Source organism: Ornithorhynchus anatinus, chromosome 13 (genome assembly GCF_004115215.2).
Source record: "Ornithorhynchus anatinus isolate Pmale09 chromosome 13, mOrnAna1.pri.v4, whole genome shotgun sequence".
In the NCBI taxonomy this organism is placed as follows: domain Eukaryota; kingdom Metazoa; phylum Chordata; class Mammalia; order Monotremata; family Ornithorhynchidae; genus Ornithorhynchus; species Ornithorhynchus anatinus.
In genome coordinates this window covers 7875774-7892005 of record NC_041740.1, presented here as the reverse complement: position 1 = coordinate 7892005, position 16232 = coordinate 7875774, and the positions used below count along the sequence as shown (strand labels likewise).

At 43.2% G+C, this 16232-nt stretch overlaps 1 protein-coding gene across 2 annotated transcripts in view; it reads left to right on the top strand.

Annotated features, from left to right (window-relative positions):
* Window positions 1-16232, top strand: part of ESYT2 (extended synaptotagmin 2) — a 92486-nt gene that overhangs the window by 29287 nt on the left and 46967 nt on the right. For both annotated transcript variants that reach the window (XM_029077445.2, XM_029077444.2), the window contains exons 2-6: window positions 2939-2980; window positions 3399-3533; window positions 9748-9824; window positions 14387-14459; window positions 14756-14845. In XM_029077445.2, coding sequence (XP_028933278.1) covers window positions 2939-2980; window positions 3399-3533; window positions 9748-9824; window positions 14387-14459; window positions 14756-14845 — 417 coding nt within the window. The remainder of the gene's footprint in view (window positions 1-2938; window positions 2981-3398; window positions 3534-9747; window positions 9825-14386; window positions 14460-14755; window positions 14846-16232) is intronic.

The following is a 16232-nucleotide window of genomic DNA, read 5'->3' as shown; positions in this document are numbered from 1 at the left end:
ATGTGCAGAGCACTGTTCTAAGCGCTGGGGTAGACACAGGGGAATCAGGTTGTCCCACATGGGGCTCACAGTCTTAATCCTCATTTTACAGATGAGGTAACCGAGGCACCTAGAAGTTAAGTGACTTGCCCAAAGTCACACAGCTGACGAGTGGCCGAGCCGGAATTCGAACCCATGATCTCTGACTCCAAAGCCCGTGCTCTTTCCACTGAGCCACGCTGCTTCTCTGAGTATGAGTAGTACTCTGATATGAGTAGTATCCTCCTTGCAGTAACTCTGAAAGCAATGCCACCTGGCAACAAGATTCTTTTTTTAAGATAGTTTTCTAATCATCCAGTGATGTAAGATAGCTGTTATATACAAAGCTAAATTCAAAGAAAAGGAGACCCCAGGTCCTCTGACTCCCAAGCTTGTGTTCTTTCCACCAGGCCATGCTGCATACCTCCTTGGGTTGCTCATGCCAACCTAAAAGTCTCCCAGAAACTTCTGATTCTAGAATGACCTGCAAACCACGATAATATTGAATGATCGAAAGCAAATTAAGGGGGATGTATATCTCAAAATAGCCAGGATCATGAAATTACTTTAATGCCTTTGTCCAGCGAAGGCAGACATGACTGAGTGAGTCACTTATTCATCCTTTGAGTCAGTTTATTGAAAGGAAAGAAACCTCATCCTTAAGTTTCCCTCAACTCTTTAGCTGTTGGTTTGGAGTGAGGAGTCAGGGAGGCAGACACAAAATCTAAGAAAAGCAATTGGCCGAACCGTGTTAGCTTCATTCCTGCTGAAATCACGCCCACAACCCCATGGCACATAGAATAAGTAATGCTTGGAGTCTGAGACGCAACAAACAGAAGGAGGAGAGCAACCGTTAAACACCCTCTTGGTTACCCAGTGAGACACGGTCTGGCATCGAAGCTTTACTGCGAACAGCTACAGTGTTTGTTAAACTTTTGGTATGTTGCTACCCAACTGTTTTGGAGCAAGATGAACTATTTAAACATAAAACACATAGGTCATTATTAAAAAACCGCAAATGGTCGGCTTTTGGCTGGCTTAACAGAAGCCTCCTCATGCACCATAAGGGACATAACCTGAGATGGGAGTTTAGCTTGGTACAATCAGGGAGCAGGTCTGCTAATTCTGTTGTATTGTGTTCTCCCAAGAGTGTAGCGCAGTGGTCTGCTCATAGTAAGCGCTCAAGAAATACGATCGATTGGTTACTGACCTGAGCCGCTTTAGCTCAATAAGGACTTAGGTTGTAAATTCATTTGGGGCAGGGAATGTGCCTCCTGGGTCTGTTGTATTGCAGTTTCCCAAGCGCTTAGTACAGTGCACCTAGTAAGCACTCGGTACCAGGGATTGATTGACACATCCATGGGCCACAGTTAGATTGGAAGCTTCATCTCTATCTCTTCACCGAGTTGTCCGGGAGAGATTTGTGGAGGTTGCCTAGATTACATAAATTGTGTGCATCATGCAGGCTATGTAGGTTCCACAGAAGTTGAGGATTAGGCCTGTGACTCCAGCCCTAAGATGAACCCCAGCCTGTGGGCTCTGGAATTTCTTCTGAAAAGATGGGGCTCAAAGGATTCCAGCCCCCCTCACTTCACTCCCCACCACAGAGAAACTATGGGGCATCTCATAGCAATATTCCCATTACCTTAAAATGTTTAAGGGAGAGCAAAGACCCCACATCTGGCTCCCTGGAGGCATGGAGGTGGAGCACAATGAGGATAGGGGACCGTACTGCATAGGAAGGGTCACCAGAAGCATAAAACAGTGGTGAGAAGAGAAGTCCTGCTGTATGGGTCTCCACGGAATCCATTAGCACTCCCTCCTGTTTTGGTTTCCTTCCCTTTGGTAGGCCTGGACCACAGGAGCTGTGGTCCACTTAAGAGGGGAGTAATTTCTAGCTCAGAGAATTTCCGCTCCTCCGCTGCCCCCTCCCCCTGAGTGGGTTTGGAGGAGTGCCCAACCTGAAGTCCTCCCTGACACTAAGGGAACTGTGTGTGATTCAGGGATGAAGAAATCTCCCAGCTGAAAGAATGGGAGTGTCCATAGGTCTCTTGAGTTCCAGGCAGTCCACTGTGGGGGAGGGAGAAGCAATCAATGAGATTTATTGAGTGCTTAGTGTGTGCAGAGCAGTGCACTAGAACTTGAGTACTCTAGTAAGAGGGAGTTGTATGCCCAGATCAAGGCTTTTAATGAGAAGAAACTGTTCTGCACCTATTAGGAGATAGTATTTGTTAAGCGCTTACTATGTGCCAAGCACTGTTCTAAGCGCTGAGGTAGATATAAGGTAGTCAGATTGTCTCACGTGGGGCTCACAGTCTTAATCTCCATTTTTACAGATGAGGTAACAGAGGCAGAGAAAAGTTAAGTGACTTGCCCAAGGTCACACAGCAGACAAGGGCAGAGCTGGGATTAGAACCCACGTCCTCTAACTTCCAGACCTGTGCTCTTTCCACTAGGCCATGCTGCTTCTCACCACACCACATTTAACACAAGCATATAACAAATACCTTTTTTTTAAAAAAAAAAAAAGACCATGTTTACCATTCTGTTATTTCCTCTCCCAGGTGCTTAGTACAATGCCCTGCACTCAGTTAACGCTCAATGAATTTGATTGTAGTTTCACTGTCTGGATCAGTGATAAGGTTATATTTTGTATGTTGTAAGGCTGTGTGTTGATGTGGGTTTAGGATCAGATTGCTTAAAGTTATCGGTTGTGTTGACTAGGCTTCAGTTGTCCCACACCTAATTTTTCTTCATTAAAATAGACCCATATGGTCCCTTTTTGGGAGCTTTTAGAGAGGAGCCATGTATTTTCATAAAGTAGTGCAAAGTACTCTAAAACCACTAAATAATTCAGTTGTAATTTTGTTAGTTACCCACGGAGCGTGAATTAATCATATATCTGTGTTGGTTTTTTTAGGTCCACTTTCCAGACACTGAAAGAGCAGAATGGCTAAACAAGGTAAGATTGGAAACATCCAAATGTCTCTAAGATATCCATCCATATTGGATCTGGAAAATTGGAAGTAGCATTTACAATAGTAGCGTAGATCATGGTAACAGCTGGACTTCTTCCTTGTCTCCAAGTGGGTTTTTTTAAACCCAGATGAAAACATCCTGAGGAATTCATGTTGCATGTAAACATTCCCTTTGTAAGGTTTGTATAATGTGTCATAGTGGTGATCATTGTCCAAGCCTATTTATAGAAATAGTCATTTATTTTGTCATCTGAAGAACGGTAGCATTTCTGGGAGTACCCATGGGTTTAGGGCAGAGTTCTTCATGAAAGATGTGTATAGCAGTTGATGACACGATGAGTAGACTCTGTTGATGGAGCGCTTCTGCTTTTTTACAAGTCTCTTTTTCTTTTTCCTCCCTAGACTGTAAAGCACATGTGGCCTTTCATCTGCCAATTCATAGAGAAGCTGTTTCGGGAAACAATAGAGCCAGCTGTGCGTGGAGCGAACACCCATCTTAGCACCTTCAGTTTCACCAAAATCGATATGGGCCACCAGGTCAGTTCTTCAGGATGCTCCTTTGTGTCAGATAAACAGGGTGTCTTAAAAGCTCAGTGCACAGGAACCTTGAGGTACTTTTTGCATATATGCACACCCATGGTAACTTAAAAGGTGCATGTGTTCTGTAACCTAGATTAGGTGGACAGATTGTCACTAGGCTTTTTGGCCAAAACAATTTTCATCTTTCATGGTTCATTTCCTTTTCTCCCGGTTCCAGAGACCAAAGGCATCCGCACTAAGGAAAACCTCAATTCTAGGTTCTGTGATTTTTCAGTCATGAGTTGTTTGTAGGTCAGTGCCTAAGGTTCCATCTCTTTGTGGGTTCCTTTGTTTTTGATGTAATATTTAGCTACACTTAGACTTTGCTTTGGTTTTTTAAAAAATGATGCCAGGAATGCATTCAGAATTTTGGTACATCTTAGGGATTTGGCCTGGTAATAAATTCAGAATTATAGTTCATTTTAGGGGATTTGGCGTAATTTAAATTTGTTGTCCACTCCTTAGGGAAAGGTAAGTAATTTTAACTATAGTATTTAAGTGCTTACTATGTGCCAAGCACTGTACTAAGCACTGAGGTGGACAATCAGGTCAAACACATCCTTGCCTATATAGGGGTCACAGACTAAGTAGGAGGGGGAAATAAGTGGGAGGTTTTATTAATCCCTGTAAATAAACACTAATTACCCCCCACCCCCAAAATCCAACACTGTTCTTAGCACATGAACTGGGCAGCCAAGGGCACGCCACTAATAGTCCTAATAGTGGATGTGAAACAGGAGGCCATGTGCGAAGAATTTTGTGTGCTGTTGTCACCTCTGCCCCTTTCCAGTTGTGCTCCTCATTGCTCCACATTAAATGTACTCTAGGGACACACCCAGTTGAGCTGCTCCCTAAAAGATGTGCCATTGAGCCAGTTCCACCAACATAGTTGGACTCCTACGTGTGTCGAGTACAGATACCAGTTTTCTGTGTATGAGTTTCCTGCTCTCTCCTTTATTCAGACTAGCTCAGTGTCCTCACTGCCCAAAATTTTTCCTCTATCATCGTCCAACACACTTTCAGAACTTAGCTAATGAAAGTCTTCCCTAGTGTTCTCATTCAGCCATTAAAATCTACTCTACAAACCCCATGTGCCTACTGAAATTACCCTCCATCCCTTCTTTTCATGGTCCCTGCATATCACAGCAGAAGGCTCCTGCAGTATCTCGGGAAGCTGCAAAGCACATTTGCCCAGGGCCTTTAAACTGAGGCTTTTAAGGTAGAATACATTAGCGCCTGCTTAATGGCAGGTTCAAAATAGTCTAGTCTCAAGACTAGAAAGGGGAAGGACCCAAGTGAGATTCAGGCAGTGATTGGGATTTCAGGTCTGTTATTGAAGCTGAGTTCATTCATTCAGTCATATTTGAGCGCTTACTCTGCAGAGCACAAACAGACACCTTCCCTGCCCACAAAGAGCTGGAATTTTGACTCTGAAGTGAAAGTTCAGTATGTCAATCAATAGTGTTTACTGAGTGCTTTGTACAGAGCGCTGTGCAAAGCACTTGGGATGATACAGAGGAGATAGTAGTCATGGTCCCTGCCCTTCAGGAATTTACCGAAGGGGGAATCAGACACTAAAATAAATTCCAGGTAGAGACTACAACTCAGTGGAAAGTACAGTAAATGCACCCAGGAAGAAGGGGCTTAAGTGTGCAAGGGATTAGGTGACGTGGAAATCCTGAAGTGGCAGCTAGGGTGAGATTAGGGTGGGTGAGAGGTTTTTTTTCTTTTTTTATGATACTTATTGAGCACCATGCACTGTTCTAAGCACTGGGGTAGGTACAAGCTAATTAGATTGGGCTCAGACTCTGTCCCACATGGGCTTCACAGTGTAAGTAGGAGGGAGTAGGATTTAATCCCCATTTTCCAGACGAGGGAATTGAATGCAGAAAAGTTAAGTGACTTTCATTCATTCATTCAATAGTATTTATTGAGCGTTTACTATGTGCAGAGCACTGTACTAAGCGCTTGGGATGAACAAGTCAGCAACAGATAGAGACAGTCCCTGCCGTTTGACGGGCTTACAGTCTAATCGGGGGAGATGGACAGACAAGAACAATGGCAATAAATAGAGTCAAGGGGAAGAACATCTCGTAAAAACAATGGCAACTAAATAGAATCAAGGCGATGTACAATTCATTAACAAAATAAATAGGGTAATGGAAATATATACAGTTGAGCGGACGAGTACGGTGCTGTGGGGATGGGAAGGGAGAGGTGGAGGAGCAGAGGGAAAAGGGGAAAAAGAGGGTTTAGCTGCGGAGAGGTAAAGGGGGGGTGGCGGAGGGAGTAGAGGGAGAAGAGGAGCTCAGTCTGGGAAGGCCTCTTGGAGGAGGTGAGTTTTAAGTAGGGTTTTGAAGAGGGGAAGAGAATCAGTTTGGCGGAGGTGAGGAGGGAGGGCGTTCCGGGACCGCGGGAGGTCGTGGCCCGGGGGTCGACGGCGGGATGGGCGAGACCCAGGGACGGTGAGGAGGTGGGCGGCAGAGGAGCGGAGCGTGTGTGGTGGGTGGTAGAAAGAGAGAAGGGAGGAGAGGTAGGAAGGGGCAAGGTGATGTAGAGCCTTGAAGCCTAGAGTGAGGAGTTTTTGTTTGGAGCAGAGGTCGATAGGCAACCACTGGAGTTGTTTAAGAAGGGGAGTGACATGCCCAGATCGTTTCTGCAGGAAGATGAGCCGGGCAGCGGAGTGAAGAATAGACCGGAGCGGGGCGAGAGAGGAGGAAGGGAGGTCAGAGAGAAGGCTGACATAGTAGTCTAGCCGGGATATAACGAGAGCCCGTAATAGTAAGGTAGCCGTTTGGGTGGAGAGGAAAGGGCGGATCTTGGCGATATTGTATAGGTGAAACCGGCAGGTCTTGGTAACGGATAGGATGTGTGGGGTGAACGAGAGAGACGAGTCAAGGATGACACCGAGATTGCGGGCCTGAGAGACGGGAAGGATGGTCGTGCCATCCACGGTGATGGAGAAGTCTGGGAGAGGACCGGGTTTGGGAGGGAAGATGAGGAGCTCAGTCTTGCTCATGTTGAGTTTTAGGTGGCGGGCCGACATCCAGGTGGAGATGTCCTGGAGGCAGGAGGAGATGCGAGCCCGAAGGGAGGGGGAGAGGACGGGTGGAGATGTAGATCTGCGTGTCATCTGCGTAGAGATGGTAGTCAAAGCCGTGAGAGCGAATGAGTTCACCGAGGGAGTGAGTGTAAATGGAGAACAGAAGAGGGCCAAGAACTGACCCTTGAGGAACTCCAACAGTTAAAGGATGGGAGGGGGAGGAGTCTCCAGCGAAGGAGACCGAGAATGACCGGCCAGAGAGGTAAGAGGAGAACCAGGAGAGGACGGAGTCCGTGAAGCCAAGTGACTTGCCCAAGGTCATACAGCAGGCAAGTGGCAGAACCAGGATTAGAACCCAGGTCCTCTGACTCTCGGGCCCATGCTTTCTCCAATAGGCCCTGCAGCTCTTCAACTCTAGTAGAGGGCTGGAGAGAGAAAGCCGCTCGAACAACCAGGTGGCAGATTTTCTGCTATTTTAAGGGATCAGCACCACTGCTTAAGCACCTTCAGTGGCTCACATGATTAAATGTAGATGGCTACAAAGTGTGTCGAGCCTGATCAGTTCTTGAAAGGAGAATGATTAAGGAAAACCAAGATTGTTCCAGGAGAGAGATTAATGAATCCATAGGTGACACCTTCCCCTTTGAAGTCAATAATATGAGGCTTCCTTGTACATTATATTGGTGCCTTTCAAATTGGGATTTATATTGCTAGCTATAAAACAAGGACTCTGAACCCTGAATGGCTTTACAAGAATAGAAGCATTAGCGTGAAATTTTCTGGCTAAATTCCATGCAGGCAATTCTGAGACTTTCAAAATTTCCCGATGTCATAGTAGTTATTTTTTTCCTCTTGAATTCTGTACACTGTGTAATAGTGTTGGTGCAGAATGGCTGTCACATGTCTCATAAGTAATGAAATATCAGAAACGAGATCATTGGATCATTTGAACACTGTTGCATGACAGTAATACACATGTAATACTGGGGTCAGTGAACCTCAGTTGAAATTGAAATAGTGGGACCTGATATTTTTGCACTTAGATTTTCCTGGAGGCTATATTTTATCATGTTTGTCTGACCTAAAGTTATATATCTGGAAATCTAAATTGGTAAAATGGGGTGGGAGGAGGTAAACTTGCAATACACTTTTTGATAACAAAAACTCAGTTGTATAAGGAGCATTGTATTTTAATCACACAACTCTGTATGTTTTGGATCAGTGGCTACAGTTGAGTGATTAATGACATTCTGTTAAAAACTGCCTTTCAGGCCCTTTCAGGTTTGCTCTTTTTAGTTTGATTTGCGTGAGGATATGCCCAAGTGAGTATTAAGTAAATACCATTCTGACTCTTTTCTGATTTGGTCTTGTTGTCTAGACATCCAGGGAGTTTTACTTGGCAAGTGTGCAGAGCTTAGGAAAATGTGACCAGATGTGAGAGATCTCCCCCAGTTGACATGGAATAAATTATAATTTTATGGGACAGATGACACAGCAATACAGTTTAAAAATGCGAAACACACCCTCTGCTTCATAGATCTTATAACTAAGGTCAGTCTAGAGGCAAAGGAGCAGTAGGCTCCCTCTACACTGTAAACTAGAACTGTGTCTGCTTATTTTGTTGTATTGTACTTTCCCAAGTACTTAATACAGTGCTCTGCACATAGTAAACACTCAATAAATACCACTGGTTCATTGATAGGCATTTTGGGAAGTAACACCTGCCCCACACTGATTGTGTATACAATCAGAAAGATTCCACACTTGCAAATCCCTTAAAGTTGAAGGTTGGTTCCAAGCCAAAGCCCTCTAAGCGGAGATTTAAGACTTCCAATGAATGTGAGCCAAGGGAAAATGTTGAGAGGTGATATTTTCCCCAACCATTGCTTTCTGGTTAGTTAATTCAATAGCGATTCTCCCTAAGGAGTTTCCTGAACTTTACCCTGAAGTATTCTGAGGGATAAATCTTAAATTCTGAGGATCTTGGGAGAGCTTTAAAGAATGATTAAAGTTTACATTAGGGTTCCCTTCAAGTGTCAAATCTCCTTTTGCCCCATCGTTAGATAGTGGAAGTTTTCTGGGCCTTAATTCTCCCCAGTCTTTCTCTGCTTGTTAACCTTTTCACGTATCCCCTAGCCCTCCTTCCCCAAGTCACTAAATTAAGAACGTCATCATATGGCTGCTGCTAAGTATGCTGAATCCACCCACAAACGCGTCCATAGAAACCTAAGAAAAGGTCCTGAAACTGGGTAAAAGATCAACTGTAATGTATGTTTGAAAGTTGAAACTCCCATTGGAATGAGAGAAGGAGCTGGAGAGCACAGAGGCAATTTATTGGTTAAAGGAGGTGTCAAATTCATTTAGGCCTATCTCCAGGTTTCATTTAGGCAAGTACTGATTGGCATTGGACTACTTCATTTTCCAGAGTGTGGGATCTTGAACCTCTTCACTGCCCAAAACCTCTTCACACCCCCAAAAATAGTTTGAGTAGGAGAGAACAGTAGTGACATCTTTGAGGGGAGCTTTCTGCTCAGGAGAATGGGCAGGTGAGCACAGCAAGGTGCTGATGATGGATGAGTGATAAGGGAGGGTAGAAGTTTGGGAAAAGGCAGTGATTAAAAGCAGGATCAATGGGGAAAAGGTGAATGGTTAGTGGTTGCCCTCTCCTCTGAAAAAATGTTTGGAGAGCCTCGGGTCTGGACTCCATGGCCCCTCCAGTGTCCTGAAGCAGGGGGGTGGGGGGAGAGAGAGAGAGAGAGAGATTATTCAGAAAATTCAAAGAAAATAAATGGCAGATCTATGGATCTGTACTGTAAAAATCATTGTCTGAAAATTAGCTCCCTCCAAGTGATATTACTGACTTTGACCCATAAGGGATGAGGAATGAGAGAGGGGGAGAAAAAGAGAGGAGGGGGAGAGGGAAGGAATCTGTGAATAGGTCTCTTATTATTCTCCTCCTAGAATCTGGAAGTTTATATAACTCAGGCTTTTTAAATAACAAAGTATTTGAAATATACTCAGTGTACTGTCATAGAAAGACTAAAAATACATCAAAGTTGGGCAGAAATGTCTGCTTTTAAAGAACTTTAAAATTGAGTTGGTGTCTTTTTTTTTTTTTTAACATTTCAGCCCCTAAGGATTAATGGTGTCAAAGTTTATACTGAAAACGTGGACAAAAGGCAGATTATTTTGGACCTTCAAATCAGGTATGCGTGTTTGCATTTCCATTCCATCAGTATTCCATTTTTAATGACCTTCGCACAAAGGTTTCTAGGGGTGAGATGCCTATAGTGGAGAAAGTCATAGCAGTCCACTGACTGGCTGCATGTCTCTTACTAAACAGTGCTGAACTATCTGTGGTTCATTTGCAGTGACCATCCTGGTGGTAGCCGTCTGTAAAAAAAAAAAAAAAAAACAAAAACAAAAAAAAGCAAAACACCAAGATGAAATGTGAATAGAAGGTATTTTTAGGGTTTCTGATGGAATTTTTTTCTTGATCTTTCTAAAACAGCTTTTTTTGAAAGCTAGAATTTTTCTATGGCATGTTTATTTCAGTGCTAAATGCAATTTAGGTGGATATTGAAGACCCTTGAATTAAAAACTTCGTAGATTTTATTCCAGATGATGATTTTAGACAAATTACTTCAGAATTGTAGTTTGTTTTTGTTCCCATAAAATACCATTTCAGGTGATGAGCATTCTCCTTACTAATTTTTGGGGGGTATTTAAGTGCTTAATATGTGCCAAGCACTGCTAAACACTGAGATAAGTGATCATCAGAATGGGCACAGTCCATGTCCCATTTTACAAGTGAAGTAACTGAGGCACAGAGAAGTTGTGACATGCCCAAGGTCACACAGTGACAAGTGGCAGAGCTGGGATTAGAACCCAGATCCTTCTGACTGCCAGGCCCATGCTGTATCCACTAGACCACACTGCTTCTCAAGTCTGCCTTCGCTGAAGTGGAGAAGTGGGGCAGATGCAATGCAAAATAATAAATTCAGTTCCTGTTCTCATGGTGCTGCCAGCCTAATATTGGGAAAACCAAAGTGTTAATCTCAAAACCAAATATATTTCACAGTCCAAGAACACCCAGTAAGACATTTCAAAAATAGGTTAAAGCAGTTAGCCCCCTTTCCAGGCCAAAATATCCAGTGCCTCTGGGCCTATGATGCACTCAGTTTATAACCAAAATATACAGGCCATTCTGCAGGGTCCCATCATTCCCCTGTGGCTGAAATGAGGATATGTGAAGAACACAGTTTCTTTCTCCCCTGGCTGGTGGCTGGAGATGCAGGGGAGGAGGGAGGCACTGAACCTCTGAAAAGTTCCTTTCAGGATCATTTGAATCCTGGCTCAGAATGCTAAGGAAATGTTAAGTGGTTTTATTAAAACATTAGTAACTTAAGTACTGACACATAAAATTTTCAACAACGTTATCATCTTTCTACATGTGTGGCGTCGATTTTTAGTTCTTTACAAACTTAGTGGTAATCACAGTTTCTCTAGGGAAGATCTAGGGAAGTAGCATGGCCTAATGGAAAGAGCCCAGCCCTGGGAGTCACAGAACCTGCATTCTAATCCCGGCTTTGCCAATTGCTTATTGTGTTACCATAGGTGAATCACTTCACTTGTCTGTGCCTCAGTTTCCTCAACTGTAAAATGGGGGTTTAGCTCCTGTTCTCACTCCAATCTTGTGAGCCACATGTAGGACTGTGTCCAACCTGATTAACTTGTAGATACTTAGACCAGGGCTTGACACACAAGTGCTCAACAAACATAATAATAGTAGTAATAATCATTCCTTTCACATAAACTGCCTTCCGATAACTCCTCTCTACTGTGGAAGGAGTCCACTTGATTCGGATCCATAGACATCATTTATTCATCCAGTTGTATTGACTGAGCGCTTACTGTGTGCAGAAGACTGTACTAAGCACTTGGGGAAAGTACAGTATAACAGTAAGCAGACAGATTACCTGCCCACAACAAGTTTACAGTCTAGAGGGATCTACAGTCTAGATCTCACCACAGAATGAGATGACTCAGTTCTGGACAGGGGTTCTGTTTCACAAATGAGTGGCTTGACTAATATAAGTACAGTGAACAGGGTTTTTCCAAGTGGTTTAGAACTAAAGAATCAAGGGACGAAACTGGATTTAATTCAGTTTTCTAATTTTAGGCTGATTATGAAAGAACAGGAATTTTGATCTTTTCCTATTAATTGACTCTGTAACCAATGAAAACATTTCAGTGAAATCTTATCACTAGGGCCACCTACTAGGTTAGAAGAAAGGTTTCCTGTGAGAGATGGAAATAGCCTGGAGGTGTTCAGGGGCATGCTTTCAGAATGAGAGGATAGGAAATAGGTGTGTTCCCCTCTGTTGTTGCTTTATGCTTTGTTTCTCTACCAATTTTAATATTCTCCAGTGTTCCATATTCTTCAGTCTTCCATAAAATATTGATTTGCTTTAATTTTGTGCTCTTTTAGATTTATTTTTCAGCAGCTGTGCAATAGTTGCACTCATGGTTATTCCTCTTTGTAAAAAATAACAAAAACTTGGATTTTTTCTAAGATTCAGACCGCCTAGATTCTTGCAGGCCCAGTCTACTTTTTCCTGAACAAATAGATTCACCATTCTGGGAGTGAGCACTTAGTGGTTTTAATTGAATTTTAAAGCAAGAATTAGCCCAGAGCAGTGGCCTGGGTAGAGGAGAAGCACCCCTGGAGAAGAGGTGAGTGTCAGAGAGTAAAGGGAATATTGGATAAAGGGGGAAAAAAGGGGACCAAGAAAGCCTGAAAGATGATTGCAAAGCAAAAAAAGGCTGGGGGGAATCAAAGTGAGAGGAAGAGAAGGAGGAATAGAGAGAGAGAGGGAAAGAGACAGAAAGAGGTGTAAAAGGCTCCAGGGGAATGACTGAAGCTGAAGTGCAGAGGATAAAGGATTTGGGGAACCAGGAAAAGCAGAAAGAATTGTTGAGTAGAGGAGGAAGGGGGCGGAAGGAGAATGAGGTGTTACAAGGAAATGAACACATTAGAGGGTCAGAAGGGGCGGGGCAAATGCAGATAGATAAATGCAGAGAGGAGAAAAAGCACACATCAACAGAGGAATAGGAGGTCCTGGGTGGTAATGGGGGCAGCAAGAGAGGCGGAACACTACTAGCAGCGTGGCTCAGTGGAAAGAGCCTGGGCTTGGGAGTCAGGTCGTGGGTTCTAATCCCGGCTCCACCGCTTGCCAGCTGTGTGACTTTGGGCAAGTCACTTAACTTCTCTGGGCCTCAGTTCCCTCATCTGTAAAATGGGGATTGAAACTGTGAGCCCCACGTGGGACAACCTGATCACCTTGTATCCCCCAGTGCTTAGAACAGTGCTTTGCACATAGTAAGCGCTTAACAAATACCACCGTTTTATTAGCCTGAATGAGAAAATGGTAGTTTTATTAGCAATAGGATAAAAGGATAATTTCAATTTATGTCTTATATGACTAAATGGCAAAGAATATGTTTGAGAAACTTAGCTGTAATTAAATCAAACACATACGTCACTTCTAGTTTCCTTTCTCTTAAAGTCAAGACTGAGAGAACTGACCAACAGTGTAAATAAAACCAAACACTACCTAGTCTTACTTGCCACTTCTTTTCCACATTCCTCTTGAAGTTTATTTATATTTTACATGGATAGGAATGAAGATGTGAGAATAACAAATTCATTGTATTGGGTAGAAAAATAGTATTTTTTAAAAAATTCCAGCTCAAAAAATCTCAGAAACAGTCTGTTAGATATGTTCGTGAACACAAGCCTTGTAACTTTGTTGAAAAATGTACTCCAAGAAATGGCTACAATAAAAGTTCTTCTAAAAAATTTCTATTTGAAAATATTCCTGTTGGTTTTTTTTACTTGTTTTTAAGACCTGTCTCTTTGTAAATCAGCTTGATTACGCCCCTAAAAAAGTTATTCCTATGAAATAAAAAAAAATGGCTTGAGTATTTCTGACTTTTTCAGTACAATTCAGTAAGAGATAAGGTTATCCTGTGAGAGGAACTCTAACTGAATAAGTTGACTGTCCCTCACCCCACCCCCTTTTTTTTAAAAAAAAATGGTTATTTAAATACTGTGTGCCAGGAACTGTACCAAACTCTGGGGTAGATACAAGATAATCAGGCCGGAAACAGCCCCTACCCCACACGGGCCTCACAGTCTTAATCCCCATTTTACAGATGAGGTAACTGAGGCAAAAAGAAGTTAAATGACTTGCCCAGGGTCACACAGCAGACAAGTGGCAGAGCTGGGATTAGAACCCAGGTCCTGTGGCTCACAGGCCTGAGCTCTTTCCATCAGGCCACACTCCTTCTTTGTTTAAATCTCTTGAGTTTAAACTTATCTATACAGTGGGTCAGCCTTGTAACTAGTTTCAGAAATGGCAACCTTTCTAGTTTTTCACTGTTACCATTGAAATCATCTGTACCCATCCCCTGGAATGTCAATCCCTCCCTCTCCCAGCGGTGTGTTTGCCGTTTCCAACTTTTCACCCAGGGTGCCACCAGGAAACACTCTTCAGCATGCCTCTGTCTCCCCAAGAGGGTGTGGCAGCTTCCTACTCTCTGTGCTGGCTTCCTTCCAGAACAGTAAGCCAGTCTGGTGCTTTCACTTTGGAGGTTCTTTTTATGGAGCTTTGATATGATGGAAGGCTGGAGAGAACCCCAGGAATTTAGGTTAATAAGTACTCTTTTTTAAAAAAATTTTGAAATATATATCATTCTCTTTCAGTTACGTAGGAAATTGTGAAGTTGATTTGGAGATCAAGAGATATTTCTGCAGAGCTGGTGTGAAAAGTATGCAAGTAAGTTCCTTTTTTAACTGTTCACAGAGGTTTCAGTTATACGTGGGGAAAAAGTATCACATCTAGAAATATATTCTTTTTTATTTCATACTGAGTTATGGCACAATCTAAATCACTTTTGATAAATCTGGATGCGAAAATATTTCAGAATCAGTGTGTGTATATATAATCTCCCTCCCTCAAGCGCTTAATACAGTGCTCTGCACTCAGTAAATGTGATTGATTCCTTTTAGTGGGGGGTGAACATTACTGTAAGTTATTCTTTGCATTAAATTTTGTTCCTTTTTTTCATTTAGATTCATGGTACCATGAGAGTTATCTTAGAGCCTTTGATTGGAGACATGCCCTTAGTTGGAGCTCTGTCTATCTTCTTCCTTAGGAAACCAGTAAGTCAGACTTAAAATACCATGTATTCTTTGCTCACTGACCATCCCTATGTGGTTTGTATATTCACCTTGATATATTGGAGAGAGTAGGAAAATGGTAGGGCATTTTTAACCACTTAATGGCAGATATGCATAATGATATTGATGGCATTTATTTAGCACTTGCTACATGCTAAACATAGGTAAATGCAAGTGAATATGATTGGAAACGATCTCTGTCCCAGAGTGGCATAAATTATGTACAGGACTCCTGTGTTTCTTGTTCTGTATCATCTCCCCCACTTCCCCCTTCATTTGTTGTTTGTCCTCATTCTGAGGTCTCCCCCTTTCTCTAGTAAACCCTCTTAAAGGAACTCTCTACTGCATTCCAACAGGAAAGCTGGGAGGGCCCCCAGAATGCCTAGGTTTGTAGAACTTCACCCAGGAGGAAGCAGAGAGGGTGGCACTGCAGGCTTATAGCTCCCACTTTCTCACCAGTCACAATACAAATCTCTGACTTTACTGATGTCGACTACTGTTACGTCTTGTCACATTGAGCGTTCACAAGGCAACTGGTTAAATCCCACTGCCCTTTACAAGTCTATTGTACTGGCCTCATCCCCTGGCAAGAGGGGTCCCAGGAAGCCCTATTATCTGCAGAGAAGTGAAAAGGATGGTTTGCCAGAAACCTTCTGATACCATGGGGGCCAACTCCAGCTCAAAAAGCCATCGTGAACACCCAGCCTCAGTCGTCTCAAGTGTTGAAAGAGAACCTGTAAGGCCTGAGTTTGAAGTCAGGGCAGAAAACTGATCTGTGTGCTCTTCAAAACCTGCCTCCTTTCCATTCCCTGATCCACTCTAACAGTTCTAGACCCTGCCCTCTTTTCACCGCTGCATTCAAAATGAAAAGTTGGCAGCTTCTGTTGATACCCAGAGCCCTTAGAACCAGTGCCAGTGCCCATAGGAGGGCAGAGCTGTCCTCCTTTGGCCCACCTCATTCTAGAAGTATCTAGACACCATCAGCCTTTGGGTCAGGAGTCCCAAGACAAATTCAGCTCTCGCTCATTATGGGCAGGGGACATTTCCCCTAATTCTGCTGTATGCTCCCAAGTGCTTAGTAAGGTGCTCTGCACATAAGTGCTCATTAAATACCACTGATTGATTTCACTGCTTCTTTGATTTTGAGAACTGCCTCCTGCTGAAGGAAGTAGGGAATTGAGGGCAGAGCTAGCCTTCTGGGCCACTGTGTAAACAAGATCTAGTAGTCTGAGCTGTCTTTCTTACTGTCTCGCTCCAGGATGTCTTTAAGCTTGATCAGAGACGGGCAGCTGACTGGGACAGTATGTTAGCTCTTACCAATTTCTATCCAGGTGCCATTGCAGGATGAGGTTTCTATGGGGTTTTTTTG